The 15942-nt window shown below is 38.4% G+C and overlaps 1 protein-coding gene across 1 annotated transcript in view; it reads right to left on the minus strand.

Annotated features, from left to right (window-relative positions):
• LOC114658070 (cocaine esterase-like) overlaps positions 1-15589 on the minus strand; it is a 28461-nt gene extending 12872 nt beyond the window's left edge. The window contains exons 1-7 of the mRNA XM_028810101.2: positions 15427-15589; positions 15053-15257; positions 14366-14504; positions 11956-12089; positions 9736-9889; positions 3737-3841; positions 2032-2130 (exon numbers count right to left, since the gene is read on the minus strand). Of these exons, the coding sequence (XP_028665934.2) occupies positions 2032-2130; positions 3737-3841; positions 9736-9889; positions 11956-12089; positions 14366-14504; positions 15053-15257; positions 15427-15487 (897 nt within the window). The 5' untranslated portion in view covers positions 15488-15589. The remainder of the gene's footprint in view (positions 1-2031; positions 2131-3736; positions 3842-9735; positions 9890-11955; positions 12090-14365; positions 14505-15052; positions 15258-15426) is intronic.
• Between the last annotated feature and the right edge of the window lie 353 nt (positions 15590-15942).

Consider the following 15942-nt stretch of genomic DNA (forward strand, 5'->3'; position numbering starts at 1 on the left):
CATCTATCTGCTGCAGCCAGGTGTTACATGGGCATCCCCTTGGCCTGGTCCAGCCACTCGGGTCCTCAACAATGAGGATCCTGTGAGCTGGATCACTCAGGGTGGAATCGCACCACATGGCCGTAGTGCCATAACTGACACCCCCTCACAATGTGGGTAATATGCCTTATTCAAGTCTCTGTGAGCAACCGCTGGACCTCATGGCCTTGCCCAACACACAGTCCATGCAAGCATTGAACAGAGTAGGAGCATGAACACACCCCTGGCAAACCCCAGAATCTGCTGGGAAAAATGCAGAGGTTCTGTCTCCACCCTGCACAGCACTCACAGTACTGGTGTACAGGCTGGTTATGATATCCAGCAACCTTGAGGGGATCCCGCAAAGTCTCAGGATGTCCCACAGGGCAGCTTGATGAACTGAGTTGAACACTTTACAAAAGTCGACTAAGGCTGCAAAGAAACTCTGCCAATATTCACGTTTGTGCTCTATAGGAACCCTCAGTGCCAGGATGCGGTCGATGGTGGACTTCTTAGATGTAAACCAGACTGCTCCGGTCTCTGGAAGGTGAGCACGTGATCACGGATCCTATTTAGGATGACCCTAGCAAGGACCTTACACGGCACTGAGACCAGGGATGCCATCAAGCCGTGTGCTGCAACTCCTCTCAATGATATCCAGAGTGCCCTGCAAGATGAAACACCTCCTTCTGGGAACACTGGTAACACAAACACCAACACATCTGCATGACTAACAGAAATATCTTAAGATGATCCCATACAAGCTCATCATTGCCAAAGCCACAACTTTCAAGAACTGTCACGATTCATCTTTTGAAAATGTTCAGTTGCGTTTAGGCTGTTTTTAGATATTCTAGTTTAGCTCTCACTTTGCACTACCCTATCTCTAACCTTCGTGAATATAGTCATAAACTTTAAAATGGGTATCTTTTAAAAAGTTATTACTGCCATTGATACAAACAGGTAACTAATTTATATTTATAAAATAATGTAACATAATATTATTAGACCCACTTAATCCAGTTTAGTGCATCGAAGGGTTGGGTCCAATCCTGGCAGCCCTGGAAGCAGGGCAAGAAACTGCCCTACTCTCATTCATGCACAAACTCGCACTCACTCACTCAAGCAGAGACAATTTGGAATCACAAATTAATAGTCCTATTATAAATTAAACATTGTTTATGTTTTCATAATCAGGTTGCAAAATACATGGACATAGGTTGTAAGGAATTTCAAATCATTACTTAAACCAGCAGGCCCAATTAAAATTAAACTATGTACATAGAGAGCCATTTTCCTTCTGACTAAGTTAATCTTTTTTATATTTTGATCAATATATTGTTGGATGTGTTTGGCCTGGTGTGAGGAAGTATAGGCTTGCACATGAATGTGCCCTGTGATTAGCTCGCTTCATGTCCCAGGTTGGACCCTACCTTGTTCCAGTGCTGTTTGATTCAACTGTCTGTATCTGGATAATGTAGATTTAGTAATAACACGAATGTGTTATTCCATGGTCATCACCTATTCTATTTTCAACTTTGAAAAAGGTTCTGTATTTACAGTAAGAAGAACGCATTCATCCTATGGCAGATTAAAATCCATTAATAGCATAAAGACAGGTGAGCATCTACCTGAACAGAAGTGTTCATGTACATACCATAGATACTGGCAAGATATTTTCTTTAACAGAAATATTTTAAAAAGTGAGTAAAAAATAAATCACACATTAGCAGCCTATATGTTAGTGGGGTTTTTACTTGGTAGATTTTTTCCAAGGTTTTGTGAGGTGTTCACTGTATGGATTCCTTTAAGAAAAATAAAACAATACAAACTGATATTGTTTTGTTTTCTCCCTTCTTCATGCCAAAATGGCAAAAAATATATTGATGAAAATTCTCCTGAAGCAGAAGATGTAGAGAGACTTGAATAACTGCCATGCAAACTTTGCAGAATATAACTTCAGGGGTCCTGTGAAAAGCTTTGGTCTCGAAAAGACCAATGATCAGTACTTACTGTTGACAGTTCGTTAATGGCATTTCCTGTCTTTTGCCTCATGCAAGCAACAAACAATGCAGAGTCCGTGTCATCACATGCCGTGACATTAGCAAGCACCTGAAAGTATAAAGAATACATTTTTCATTTGAGTGTCTGCTCCATAGATAATGGTTCGAATCACACCCTGTGTACTGTCTGTGTTTAGTCTGCATGTGCCTTCCATGTCTGTTTGAATGTTCTCCTACTTTCCAAAAACATTGGGTTTTGTCTGGATATTGTGTATTGCCCTGGCATGAGTGAGGGATGGTATGTTTGTGAATTTCTTCTGAGATGGACTAGCTCTCCATCTAGAGTTGTTTCCTGCCTGGTGCTCAGTGCTGTTGGGATAAGCACTAGTCCTCTGTGACCTTGAATTGGACTACATAGGTTTAAAAAATGGATTGATTTATTCAGCACTTACACATCTGATATATTACAAGAGAATTCTAGAATTTCAGATTTCTAAAATCAGCTTTATTAAATGACAAACTTGCATTACACCATAAAGATGCACATTAATTCTGACTGAATATTTTATAATAAAAAGTAGAATAAATTATACTTCTGATTTGTTTGATCTAAGTGATTTTACATGTACAATACAGACTTTACCTGATTAAAAAAACATTTTCTAAGGGAAATCTACTGTATGTATATAAAGGCAGTACCTACAAAACCTCTTCCTGGAATAATATCTGGAATACGATCACTGTAATATGGTGACTGTCAAGGTGACATCACTTGGCATAAATAAGAATTCCTCTCTATGTCCATTAGTTTTCTGATCCTCTCCCAGGCACATTAAGGCCCAAGTCAGAAAACAACACTGCACATGATGCTGACCAACTATTGAGTACTTGTACACGCTGTTGAGTACTTATGTCACATATGCAAACTGCATGAGTCGCTGCCAGGCTTTCAAATAATAGGTACAGGAAAGGAAGATGGGTTTGTAGTGTCCTTAACCAATATCCTTTTTATACCCTTCAGCTCGGAGGACTGGTACAGCAGTGAACAATGACAACACTGCCAGCCCTATGATTTTGGCCCCATCCCTTCTGCCCTGGGACCAATTTAGCAGACAAGGCGAGTGAATGCCTGTCATCACTACCAACCTGGCCCTCAAAGAAAATGATACCTGCAAAAAGCAAGCCATAAAAAAGTAAGCCATGTAAAGAGAATAGCTCAAGTGGGCCATAAGTCCTATATTTTTGTTCTGTTTAGCTCCCAAGTGGGGCCAAAGTCTGATATATATTAACATGGGACTACCAATCACCCCAAACTTCTAACACTGTCCCTTGATTGTTCTCTACAACACACACTCACAGTGAGACAATTTGAGAAAGGAATCTAAGGAATCTAATCTGAGGAAGGCCTAGCTAAAACTGGCACCTCACAAATAGTACACTACAGTATAGGTATGAAACTTTGTAGACATTAAGCAACTTATCACATTATTAATTGCTCAATATTATATTGTAAACACTAATTTTGTTTCACAGAAACAATTTATTAACTTTTCATTTAGAAAATATTAAAAGTATTCTGCAGATCAACTGTCACTACAGCCATTTAACTACATACTCTGTCCAGGATGTATTGGTGACAATGATTCCCTGAAGATGAAAGAAACACTTTTATAATTGACTGGTTATTTACAATAAAATAATTGCTGTGTTGTGACCTTATTGTTTTGTTTGACGTCTTTTGTAAGAACTCCAGGGAAGAACAGGACTCCACTTTCAGATATTGCCTTGTGGAATAAACCCCTGGACAAGGGAGAAAAAATCTGAAAAAAATCAGAATACATAATTTTGATTAAAATTAACCAATGTATTAGTTAAAATGTATTTACTGAATCATGGTATGTTGCTTCTCATTTGTTGATTTCAAAACCAAAAATCTCCCTCTCTTCCCCAACTTTTAAAAAACTGTTTTTAAATAAATCAACAATTTATTAAAACTTCCTCAAAAGCATTCTTTATACATCCAAAAAAAACTGAAAACATTTGTTCAGAAATAATGCACAGTACCTTAGTTGTAGTTTATTTCAAGAATAACAAGTGTCACGCATGCATGCATGCACGTCGGAGGATCACCTTCTGGGTTTATTAAAGATAAATAAAACCAGAAGGTGCAGCTGCTAACATCTTTGTTTCTTCTGTCATTTTCAGCAGCGAGAAGAGGCCCTCCGACGCCAATTAACCCTGGCCGTAATGACTGGCAGGCAATAAAAGAACAGACGCCCAGGAGAATGCCATCGCAGATCGGACCTGCATTACGATTAACAAGAATGACTTCCGTCACAAGAAGACTAAAAGTTCTATTGAGATTCCTGTTTAGCTGAGTGTTGTTTTTGTTTAAAGTTATTGTGTTGGATTAAAGGGGTGACCCAGCTGGCACCCCAACACTTTCTATACATGATGAGTGCCCTTCCAAATTCTCCACTCAACATTAAACACAAAGAGACTGTCATGTTTATGTTGCTGTTGACATTTTTACAACATTTCCAGAAAACCAAAGTCAAACCACCTAAAATGTCATGGAGGCCAACTATAATGTCATTAACATGGTGCTAATAATAATTAGCAGTGTCTAGCTTGTCAAATTGTAAAAGCATTGCAATTAATAATGTGTTTTGTGCACTGATCAATAAGCAATTTTATATAAAAAAAATAATTAGCTTGTTATGAAATGCAAGTATGGTTGGAAGCTCTGAAAAACAGTCTGATGAAGTTCCCGTTCTGCCACCCAAAGGTACAAACAGGTAATTTTTTTTAATTAAAAATATTGTGAATTGAAACAGTAAAAAAAAAATCAGTAAACCGTGATTTTTAAACCCCAAACACTAAATCAAAATTCTTAGTCAAACTGTATACAGAGAATTGTTAATAAGGAAAGCAAGTACAGAGAAAAAAATGCACTAACAAGTGTTTTGAAATTGTATCTGCAATCTCGGACAACCAGGCAGTGCATGATGCTCACCTTTATGCATTTGACCTTGTGATGTCACCAGTCACACACATTTCCAGGTGACTTGGCCTAACAATGGCACAGCAACTGTTAACAACAATTCTTCAAAATTACGGCACCGGAGAATACAAAAAAATGTTTTACGTTATAAAAATTAATCTAAAACAAATGTCAGGAATAGATCATTTGGGCTTCAGAAACCATGTCTACACATAGAAGTTTTGATTAAAACCTAAGGAAAAATTAAACAAAACAGCTAAATATAACAGTTCCCTGAAAACCACAAGGCTGAAACAGATTAAGTGGGCCTGTAAATAGAAGTGCTTTTAAGTCATATGGGAAAAGAAAATTGATACTTTTACAAACTGAATGTAAGTTTCCGCAGGTTAGTATTTCTTTTTTGAACATATGTATTCAACTCATGGCCAATTTGATTGAGAAAATTAACTTCGGAAGCTATAGAAAGTATCAACATACTTTGACAGGTTTAATACTGGAATGCCTTCTGATGTCCTGAAGAGACAATCATTTGTTCATGAGCTTGTTAGCTGTAGTTTCTGACCATCAGTATTAAAAATTCTGGGGATATTATTTTGATTACCCTGTCACTAATAGATAAGGAGATGCCACTACAGGAAAGAAAAATACTTGGAGCTGGTAGGCAGCATGAGCTACAACTAGAGAGTTTGCACAGTTTGACATTTGCTTGTCAATGATGTCACCCTGAATGTTCTAACCAGTCAGTGTTTTAAATGTATAATTGTGTACTGTAACACTGGAAGATTCTAAACACCCTCTTTAAAATAAGTACAAAAAAAGTGTGACAAGTCAAGCTTGATTATATATTGTATGTTTCACAGTGAGTGCTATAGTAAAGTGACAAATGTTCTTTTACATAAGGAATGAAGAAGGGCATCGAATGTCCACAGCAGCGGACTGAGACAGCAAAACTCAGAGTAGTGAATTGAAAAGGTATTACATCCATCCATCCATTTTCCAACCTGCTGAATCTGAACACAGGGGTCTGCTGGAGCCAATCCCAGCCAACAAGGCAGGAACCAATCCCGGGCAGGATGCCAACCCACCGCAGGACACACACAAACACACCAAGCACACACTAGGGCCAATTTAGAATTGCCAATCCACCTAACCAGCATGTCTTTGGACTGTGGGAGGAAACCCACGCAGACACAGGGAGAACATGCAAACTCCACACAGGGAGGACCCGGGAAGCGAACCCGGGTCCCCAGGTCTCCCAACTGCGAGGCAGCAGCGCTACCCACTACGCCACCGTGCCGCCAAAGGTATTACAATAATGTGTAAATATACAATTTTTGAGGAAAAAAGTCAGTTTCATATTACTACAAGAAAGCTAGAGGTTCATAATCTAAATCTGGGAATAAAAGAGCTTTACAGAAATGTAGATATGGAAAGTGGGTTCCAAAAAGCTTCCTAAGCATTTATATAGGTTTAAGTAGTATTACACTTCCTGGGCTGTAGCAGTATGAACCACGACTCTAGATTGAGGCAAACCACACGAAAACTTCATCCTGCCCAATATCATGAAAATTACTAGCCAAAATGAGCAGAGCTTTTCACAATCATTGATAACAATTCATGAAAAATACAGGCTTAGAGTCCTTGGTTGAAATGTGGCAGATAATAAAATATGCTTTACTTGTTGTCAGCATTTAAGACCAAACACTGAAGTTGCTCTCAAGGATGATTCTGAGGTTTGTTGTGGTGTGTGTTTGAAAGTAGGTATGCATAATATCAAGAGGATTAGTGATTTTTCTTGAACTGTGCATAAAATGCCATAATGTAAGTACATAATAGGTTTACTCTGTTTGTGTATTTCTAACCCCAGTTTTGCCTAAGCTGTACCATTTTAAAAGCTGCATCGATAACTATACCCATTCTGCACAGGCGCAACGTACATCCCTATCTTGACAGTGTAATTTAAAGTATCCATGTTTATAGACCTGTGCTTGTATGCTATGTTCTTCTCTAATTTTTGAAGTGGATTTTTTTCCATCAGACTTGTGTTCCTGACCTCCAGTGTTGTGTTTGTTAACCCATTATGCTCTGAAGGGTTTTTGGTATTATTGCATCTAAATTACATACCCAAAAATAAATGGCTATTATTCTGTGACAGTGAGTAGTGAGTGCAACTCTCCAGATTTTTAAAAGAAAGTATTTATATGATTAAAAGCCCTTGTTTACACCAATATCAAAAAAATAAAACACATATAAAATTACTCTTTAGGGATTTTACAGTGCATAACTGCAAGACATTTTATGATGCACAACCCTGGAATCTGTCAAATTTCAGTGTACTAAGTTCAGATATCATGTCCCATAGTTTTCCAAAGTACTGTTTTGCATAAGGTGTCTGCCTTTTTGGAAACATTTAGCCTCTTGGACCTAAACAATCTTTCAAAACAAATATTGTAGCTGTATTTTTTAGAAAACAAATATATATATATATATATATATATATATATATATATATATATATATATATATATATATATATATATATATATATATATATATATATACACACACACACTATACTGTATATCACTCTGAAGCAACATTTAACAATTTGTAACTATGTACTGTAGGTGCCCAAGAGGACGGAGGAGCATCCTGCCCAGGATGGAAGAGGATTCCTTACCTACCCGGGATGCCATAACAGAAGGATGGAATAAGTGGAGGCAATATCCAGCTAAGACATCTTAATATTCCTGTCCTAATTGGGGTGCCCAAAGTCTGCAGAAACCAACATGGGAGCAGTTCATCCGACACCATTCTAGGTGGCAGTGTCCCTCATGTAGAGTTTCAGTCTGAACACCCGCAGAGCTGCATGGGAGTTGGAGTCTGGAAGTGTAGCACTGTTAGGATCCCTGGGGGACGATAGAGGGCGCTGCCGGGGGAGGACCTCACTGGCTTTTGTATAACCCGGAAGTACTTCCAACCAGCCAAGTCACATCACCAGAAGAGTGCCCAGGTCCACTTTAAAAGGAGCCCACTGCCGCAGCTCTAGGAGTCAGAGTCAGGAGGCAGTGGGCAAAACTCAGCAAAGGTGGAGAAAGAGGAACAATTGTTGGTTTACTATGCTTTATTTGTGGCTTATACCTTTGAGGTGATTGTAAAATGGGCTTTGGTGGAATAAAAATCCTTTGTTTTATTCACTCATCATCTGTTTTGTTACTGTGTCAGTGGTGTGGGTCTGTCTGGCACCCCCTTGTAGTCACAGTATGTATAATTATGTACTTATCCAAAACTTTACTTTCAATGTGATTTTTCATGCCAGTCCTTGAAACAATGTCTGTTTACCACTATACACACAGAAACTTTGCATTTTTTACAATAAATTGGAGTTTTTGTGCTGCAATCAACCCATTGTCTCCTGTCTTTTGTCGTAGTGGGTGGGTATGCAAAAAAGTTAAAAGTGGAAGAGCACTGCTCACAAGGCATTGAGAGAATGTGAAATAGACAGCGTTTGGATATGGTAATTTAACCTATGATGTTTGAATTTTTAAAATGCACACTGCAATGCTTCAAAGTTATACTAAACAGTACTTAAAAATTGAGCATAGCATTGACTCTTTCAGAAAACAGGATCTTCATATTTGTATCACTAGCACTGTGTAACTTTTATAGGACTTCCTCAACTGTATGTTTTCTTTTTTGAAGAAAAAGACATTTCCCTAACACAAACATCAAGACTTACTGCACATCAACCAAACAATCTGTATATATTCTCACTGATGCTTGCATTTAACAATGCATAAAAATGCGTAAGGACAAGCTGTTGCATAAGCAATATATTACCTATTTTGTACGCATGGCTGTGACACAAGAGCCAAGATATCAAAGGAGTGGCTTCAGGACAACTCTGTGAATGTCCTTGAGTGGCCCAACCAGAGCCCAGACTTGAATCCGATTGAACATCTCTGGAGAGATCTTAAAATGGCTGTGCACCGACACTTCCCATCCAACCTGATGGAGCTTGAGAGGTGCTGCAAACAGGAATGGGCGAAACTGGCCAAGGATAGGTGTGCCAAGCTTGTGGCATCATATTCAAAAAGACTTGAGGCTGTAATTGCTGCCAAATGTGCATCGACAAAGTATTGAGCAAAGGCTGTGAATACTTATGTACATGTGCTTTCTCAATTTTTTTATTTTTAATAAATTTGCAAAAACCTCAAGTAAACTTTTTTCACGTTGTCATTATGGGGTGTTGTGTGTAGAATTCTGAGAAAAATAAATAAATTTAGACCATTTTAGAATAAGGCTGTAACATATAACAAAATGTGGAAAAAGTGATGCGCTGTGAATACTTTCCGGATGCACTGTATATTATATATACACAGTAGCAGTCACACTAGTAGTATTATTGCAGGTACATAATGCAGTGAAATTCTGACTTGCATGTCCAGCCAACATGCAGCAGCTATTTGTTAGAAAAGGGTTTCAAGATGGAGTATTTCAAAGCTGTTGTGAGACTGAAAGGATTAAAAAATAAGGTTATCCTTTACATTTTAGGTGAGTGGAAACTAAATAAAGAATTAAACTATTTTACAATTGGTGTTACAAAATAGGTGGACACAACCCATTAAATTAAACAGTGACGAAAGGAGCAGCATGGATATTAGGTTAACCTCTGCTTTTACCTAGAAATATTAACATGTCACTACATACCAGAGCTGAAACACTGCATCCTCCAGCTGACTCTCCAAAAATAGTGACAGAGTTTGGGTCACCTCCAAAATTATTAATATTTTCTTGAATCCACTGTAGTGAAGCCAATTGATCAAGTAAGCCCCAGTTACCAGGTGAATGGTCATCTCCAGTGCTGTAAATAATACATGATCATTAGAAAATAAGGGGTATACAATATTTCTATAATTTTTTTTCTATAAACTTAATCATACTTTGTTAAAAACAGGAATACTGGGACATGCTTCTAGGGCAGATCTGCCAGGTGAATCATGTAGAATGGTTAGAAATAGACTGAAGGAACATGCAGCCACAGTTTGGGTTGACCTCATTTTAAGTGAACTGTATGTTTGGGTATGATGCCATTAGGTGCCCTTCCTACCTCATTAACTGATCTCTAATGCACAGAAGATTGGTGATTGAATTAAGAGGGTGTGATGGTGCAGCTTAGCTCCATGCTTCCACTTCTGTTTGGGAGCCTCTTGAACCCGCCACCATCAATAACATAACCAAGGAAAATGAGGACACTCATATAGCAAGGGTTAGGTATAACAGTGCTCAGTGCTTTAATTTAAAACAAGCAAAACAAAATCAAGCAGTGTTCAAAGTGCAGTCCTCAAAAAGTCTTCAATAAATAAATCTATAAAACAAAGTGCTTGTGGAGGTTAAAACTCAATCAAATGAATAAAAATATGGTTAAATATGTCCCCATTCCACCAAAATGCTCAGTGACAGTGATTCTCTTCAGCCCAAAGTGTTGGCCACACACTCTCCCAAGGGCTCTCAACCTGGTTTCCTGTCTGTCACTAGCTCTCCCACATTCTTGTCTTCTTCTCTCCCATCTTTTAACCTCTGTTCTTTCTCTACTTTTGTTTTCTTTGCTTCCCCTTCAACCATGCCAGCACCTCAATTGCCAACCGCAGAAAGCCAATGGAACAGTGAAGACAGACCACACCCTCACATGCAGGTGTGCTCCGTCTCAATCACCCTACCAACCTCCTGCAGCCACATGAACATGCACACCATTGGAGATTGAGCTGGCTAGTTATTTATTTATTTATTTAAAAATGGACCTCTCCTGCTAAGCCGCGGACCCACTATTCCACAGAGGGAAGTAGCTGCAAGAGGGGTGTAGCTGCCCATGTAGACAAGTTCAGTTATCTTGGGGTCCTGTGGATAAGTATCAGGATGGTTAGGCAATGGCAGTACTCCTCTCATTGGACTGGATCATAATATTGAAAAAGGAGCCAAAGTCTTATTGAGTGGTTAGCCCAGAAGTGACTCAGAGTTTGAGACTGTGGGTACGTGATGTGGAAGTTGAATATTTTTGGTCTCAACCTCTGTAAATAGGGTGAGGAGATCAACAATTGGGGAGTGAACTACAGAGCTGCTGCTATTGTGGATCAAGTAGAGCCACTTTGGGGGCCGGCTAGGAGCACCTGAATATGTGGTGAGTGCTGCTCTGGATTGGGAACATTAGGTCTCACTAACTCTACCTATTTCTACCATTAGTCTCATTGAGACATGTATGTACAGAAAATGGCAATACAAATCACATATTGAGCTGAACTTAAACGTGATTTTTTCTAGCCAGTTTATCATTTTGCTTGAGTGTTAAAATGTCTAGTTTATGTTAACAGTAAAATATGTCAGGTATCATATTTGAAACAATTAACATTACCATACACAATTAAGTCAATAATATACATAGAACAGAAATATACAGCAAAATGAACATAAAAAGTAAAATTTAATAAAGTCTAATAAATGAAGTATCCTAGATGAATTGGCATAAATGGAATAGAGTCTAGATTTAGATGCAGAAATTAAAGAAGTGTTACAGACACTGGGAGAGAATTCTAATAAAGGACAAAGAGAAAATTCTTTATGCCTAGGTGTGTGAATTTCCAGAATGAACAAACTTAACTAAATTGCCCAAAAACAGGCATATATGGGATCCATACTGTAGAATGACATGCAGGTCAAATAGCAATACCAGAATGGCTTTTAAAGTTTTGTAAGTTTTAATTTTATTTTAATACAAATAATCTTAGATTAGCTGCCATCAAAAGTAAACTCCAGTGTAAAAGTAAACCTGTAATTTTTGCATGAAGGTCATAATGAACATTATTTAAAGTGAATGTGAAGCTTATATCAGAATTTTTATTCTAGCAGCAAGCATAAGAGGAATTGATGTCTTACCTGAAAAATCCCATAATGCCCAGTCTGTATTGTATCACCACCACCACCACATTCTCATAGGCAGCAAGGGCTGATCCGTCATATTGAACAGCCCCACCAAATATGAAACCTCCTCCATGAATCCATATCATGACCTGACAATTTAGAAAGCATTCAAAACATTATGCTACTACAAACTGTACATTCTGATTTTCAATGCAATAAAAATATTGCTGACCTCTTTACTGTGAAATGAACACATTGAACATAAATACTGTATATTAATTTTCACATGATTGCTGACCTCAGCTGCATGCACAGGCTGTGGCATGGTCAAAGCATGGCAGGCTATGCTCAGACAGTGTGTTGTAAATGTGATGACTGTGAGGCACAGTTTGAATAATAGGTAAGGAGCAGACTTTAGACTTAGTTACAGCAGCAGCTTATCCTTCAGTAAACCTGACACCTTCTATCTCCCCTTCCCAAATCTCATTTTGTCTCAGCGGAGAAGCTTGTATTGTATGTCCATTAATTCAGAAATTTGATTAATAAATTAATTCAGGAATTTATACACGAATATGTATCAGCACCTAGTGGAACAGCAAACAGGATATGAGTGAAAAACGTAAAACTTTATTGACAAAAAAACATACATATTTGGTAACAACAGACTAACAGTGCCAAAACAGAAAACAGAAATGCCTGAAGGACTTCTAAATTTTTATAGATTTAGTATTATTTACATAAAATTACATCTCAAACGTAAGCAACAAAAAAAACAACACCTGTCTGAAATTAAAACCTTGCTCTCTTTCCCACTAACAGGTTTATAGCTTTATAGCTTTATATATCACTTACCAGCATGTCACATGCACTGTTTGTGCAAGTATAAAAGCATAATGCTTGGATTTGTAGAGCCTACCAGGTCCATAAATTAACTGTCAAATCAGCTGTTTTCATTGAGTCTTGTTTTAAAAATACCAGTGAAAGAAGTAGTAAATAGCTACAGAAACAAAATGACATATTTTTTGGATATGGATAACTAGATCAAATTACCTATTACTCAGATACCCACTGTTTGTAATAACATGCATATAGACCCAGAAGCAATCAATTTTCTCCAGAAATCAAATACTTTGTTAAAAGTATATATAATTAATTTGCGCTCATGGTAAATACACTGTAAATCTTTGTAGAACAGTCCATTATTCAATTCTATTACAGATAAATCTAATGCATGTGGCACTGTGAATCACATAACACAACTGTGTTATTGCAGTGAACGTTTCACAGCACACATAACGTTGTAAGCACCATCCACTATCACGCAACACAGTGACAGCTGAAGCTTTGTGCCATGGAATTACCTCTCAGTACTTAGGATAAATACTGGAGAAAACCTTAAAACCAATGTCACATTACACGGCTTTTTGTTGTGGGGTGTGTCAGATTTGCTGATTGCAGTTGCTGATCTCATCACTGCACCATGTCAAATTACATGACTGAAAATCGCAGCCCATGTCACATTTACTGACTGAGCGCCGATTCTTCAATGCAGTCGTCCTCACCTCTTTTTATGATAGCCTATAGTGTGTTGCTTGAAGGAGCTTTGCTTTATGAAGGGTTAGCAGCAGTAGTGAGTACAGCTGCAGTCTCTGCCCTTTAACTCTTTTTTCCATTCTGTTATGACATGTTAGACCGATGAGCTTCTCTTTCTGCTTGTGAGGTTCAAATCATACAGTATGTGTTCCTTATTCCTTGTTGCTACATTCTGCGCATTGTACTTCCGGATGAATATTGATTGGTTCATTTGGTTGTCAGCTGTCCTGTGTACACAGCCCACCCCACCTGATTGATTTCGTCCTAGCCAGTTGCAGACTAGTTTGTCACAGTCGTTAGATATGTCACATTAAACTATCAGCTTCACATGAGCATGCTGCATACGGCCTCAGATTGTCTAAGATTATATAAATGAAGGCAAGACTGAAAATCACTGAAAAAGTCGGCTAATGTGACATAGGTTAACAGGAGTGTGTAAGAGACAGAAAAGTAACAATAGACAGATCATACAATAGGTCAATGACTGAGTTCATTGAACCCATCTAATTACAGGGAGATACTAATCTTGACAGGAATAATTAGCAGAGAACACATTTTCTGTTTATATTTAAATAAGGAATATATATATATTAATATATGTGGTGATCAATGAAAAATAATTCAAATTACACACTTAAATGATTTAGAGTGACAGGTCAGTTTTTTACAACTACTGTGCGTTGCCTTTGTCTTTCAGCACTCAAATTCAGCACCTTTTAGGTAGCAGAAAATGTAACAGTTGACAATGGTGTATACAGATCAACAAAACTGATTTACCACTGTGCCCATATGCCAGTGTTGAGAAGAACTATAGTAATTTTTTCATACTTACAGGTAATCTTGATTCCCTTCCTGCTTCCGCTGGGGTGTAGATATTTAAGTACAAGCAGTCCTCAGAAACAGCTGGCTTTGGGGATGTTATTTTTAAATCTTCTATTAACTTAAGCATGATATCCACATTTTGTAAACATCTGGAGAAAGGAAATAAATATTTTCAATTAAGACCTTCTTTGTAAGTTTACTGTGTTTGTGGTGAGGATAATAGTTGCAATAAACTGAACAGGATTACCCAGATTTCCCTTTTTTGTAACTCTGAGTAGAGCATCACTATATCAGTATTTTAGGTCACTCTGCCTAAACGGTAGTTGTTCAGTGACCAATAGGTACTACTCAGGAATTGGACCAGGCAGTCGGTGCTACTTACAACTTTTTACATCCTGGTCCCATGCAGGGGTCCCAAGGTGTACCATAACTCAGTTATTCCCAACTCCTCCGCTGCAGAATGGCAGATGAATCTCTTAAATTGGTCTTCATGATTTATTTCCTTCTGATTTTTTGTCACTAATCCCCCTTCTAAGCTGTTCAACAGGCTAGTCCACTACACCATTTTATTTCCTGGTATTTGGGTACTGCAAAGAATACTGCATCCCCTTCATGAAGCCCTTTAACCCCGACGAGACTACAATCGTGTTCGGCAAGCTCGTTTAACGGTGTGAAAAAACACCCTGTTATTTCTCACACGGCAGGCTGCTGAGTCGCATCTTGGACTCCAGTCCACGGCTCGGGAGGCTGCGGAGCGGAGAACCTCAACGGTCCAAGCGGTGGTTTGGCAAATGGGATTCCGAGGTACTGGTGAATTAGTCGCTCAGTTCCTTTCACCCGGGTCACACTGCCCATTAAGAGACCGAAGCGTGTAGACACCACTGGGTTACCAGAGTCGCCATCTAGGAGACAGACAATCAATAAAGGCGCTTGAAGAGTTTATAAACACATCTGACTTCTACAACATGAGAACACACATCGCTATGAGACAGATCACAAAATTCGACCTTTTTCATTGTTATTTTTAAACATTCCCGTAAGTATTAAATATTCTAAAATGGTCCCCCTTACCTACAAGATTAAATGCAAATGCTGTCCAAAAAATAGTTAAAAGCAAAATAGTTCTGTCCATTGTTCACTTTCCAATTAGTCTCCAGTTGCGCGAGAAAGGACAAGAAGCTTTTAGTTGCGGTCGGACACGCCCACCTGGGTTGAGCTCCGTGCGCGTTAAATTTTAATCCTCAAATACTTGGAGAGTGGTGGCAGTACAGAAAAAGCGTCAGACGGCTGCCGCGCTAGTCATGTCCACAGAGCAGAGAGTTCGTCAACGTAATAGCGCCTCTGCGTTAAAAGTATGGACGAACACAATAAAATTTGTAAGGACAAAAAGCAGATGTTTGAGAAATGCATGCAGTATTTTATTGGTATCAATGCGTTTATATATTAAATTGAATTAAGTCGATTCGCTTAGTCTAATATTTGGAGTCTTATTTGGCGGAACTCAACGTGCATCCTGGGTTTTATTCCATCAGTGACGAATCACATAGCACTTTTATGAAGCTCGTAGGATACTGGACAAACGTTTTA

Source organism: Erpetoichthys calabaricus, chromosome 9, assembly GCF_900747795.2.
Source record: "Erpetoichthys calabaricus chromosome 9, fErpCal1.3, whole genome shotgun sequence".
In the NCBI taxonomy this organism is placed as follows: Eukaryota; Metazoa; Chordata; class Cladistia; order Polypteriformes; family Polypteridae; genus Erpetoichthys; species Erpetoichthys calabaricus.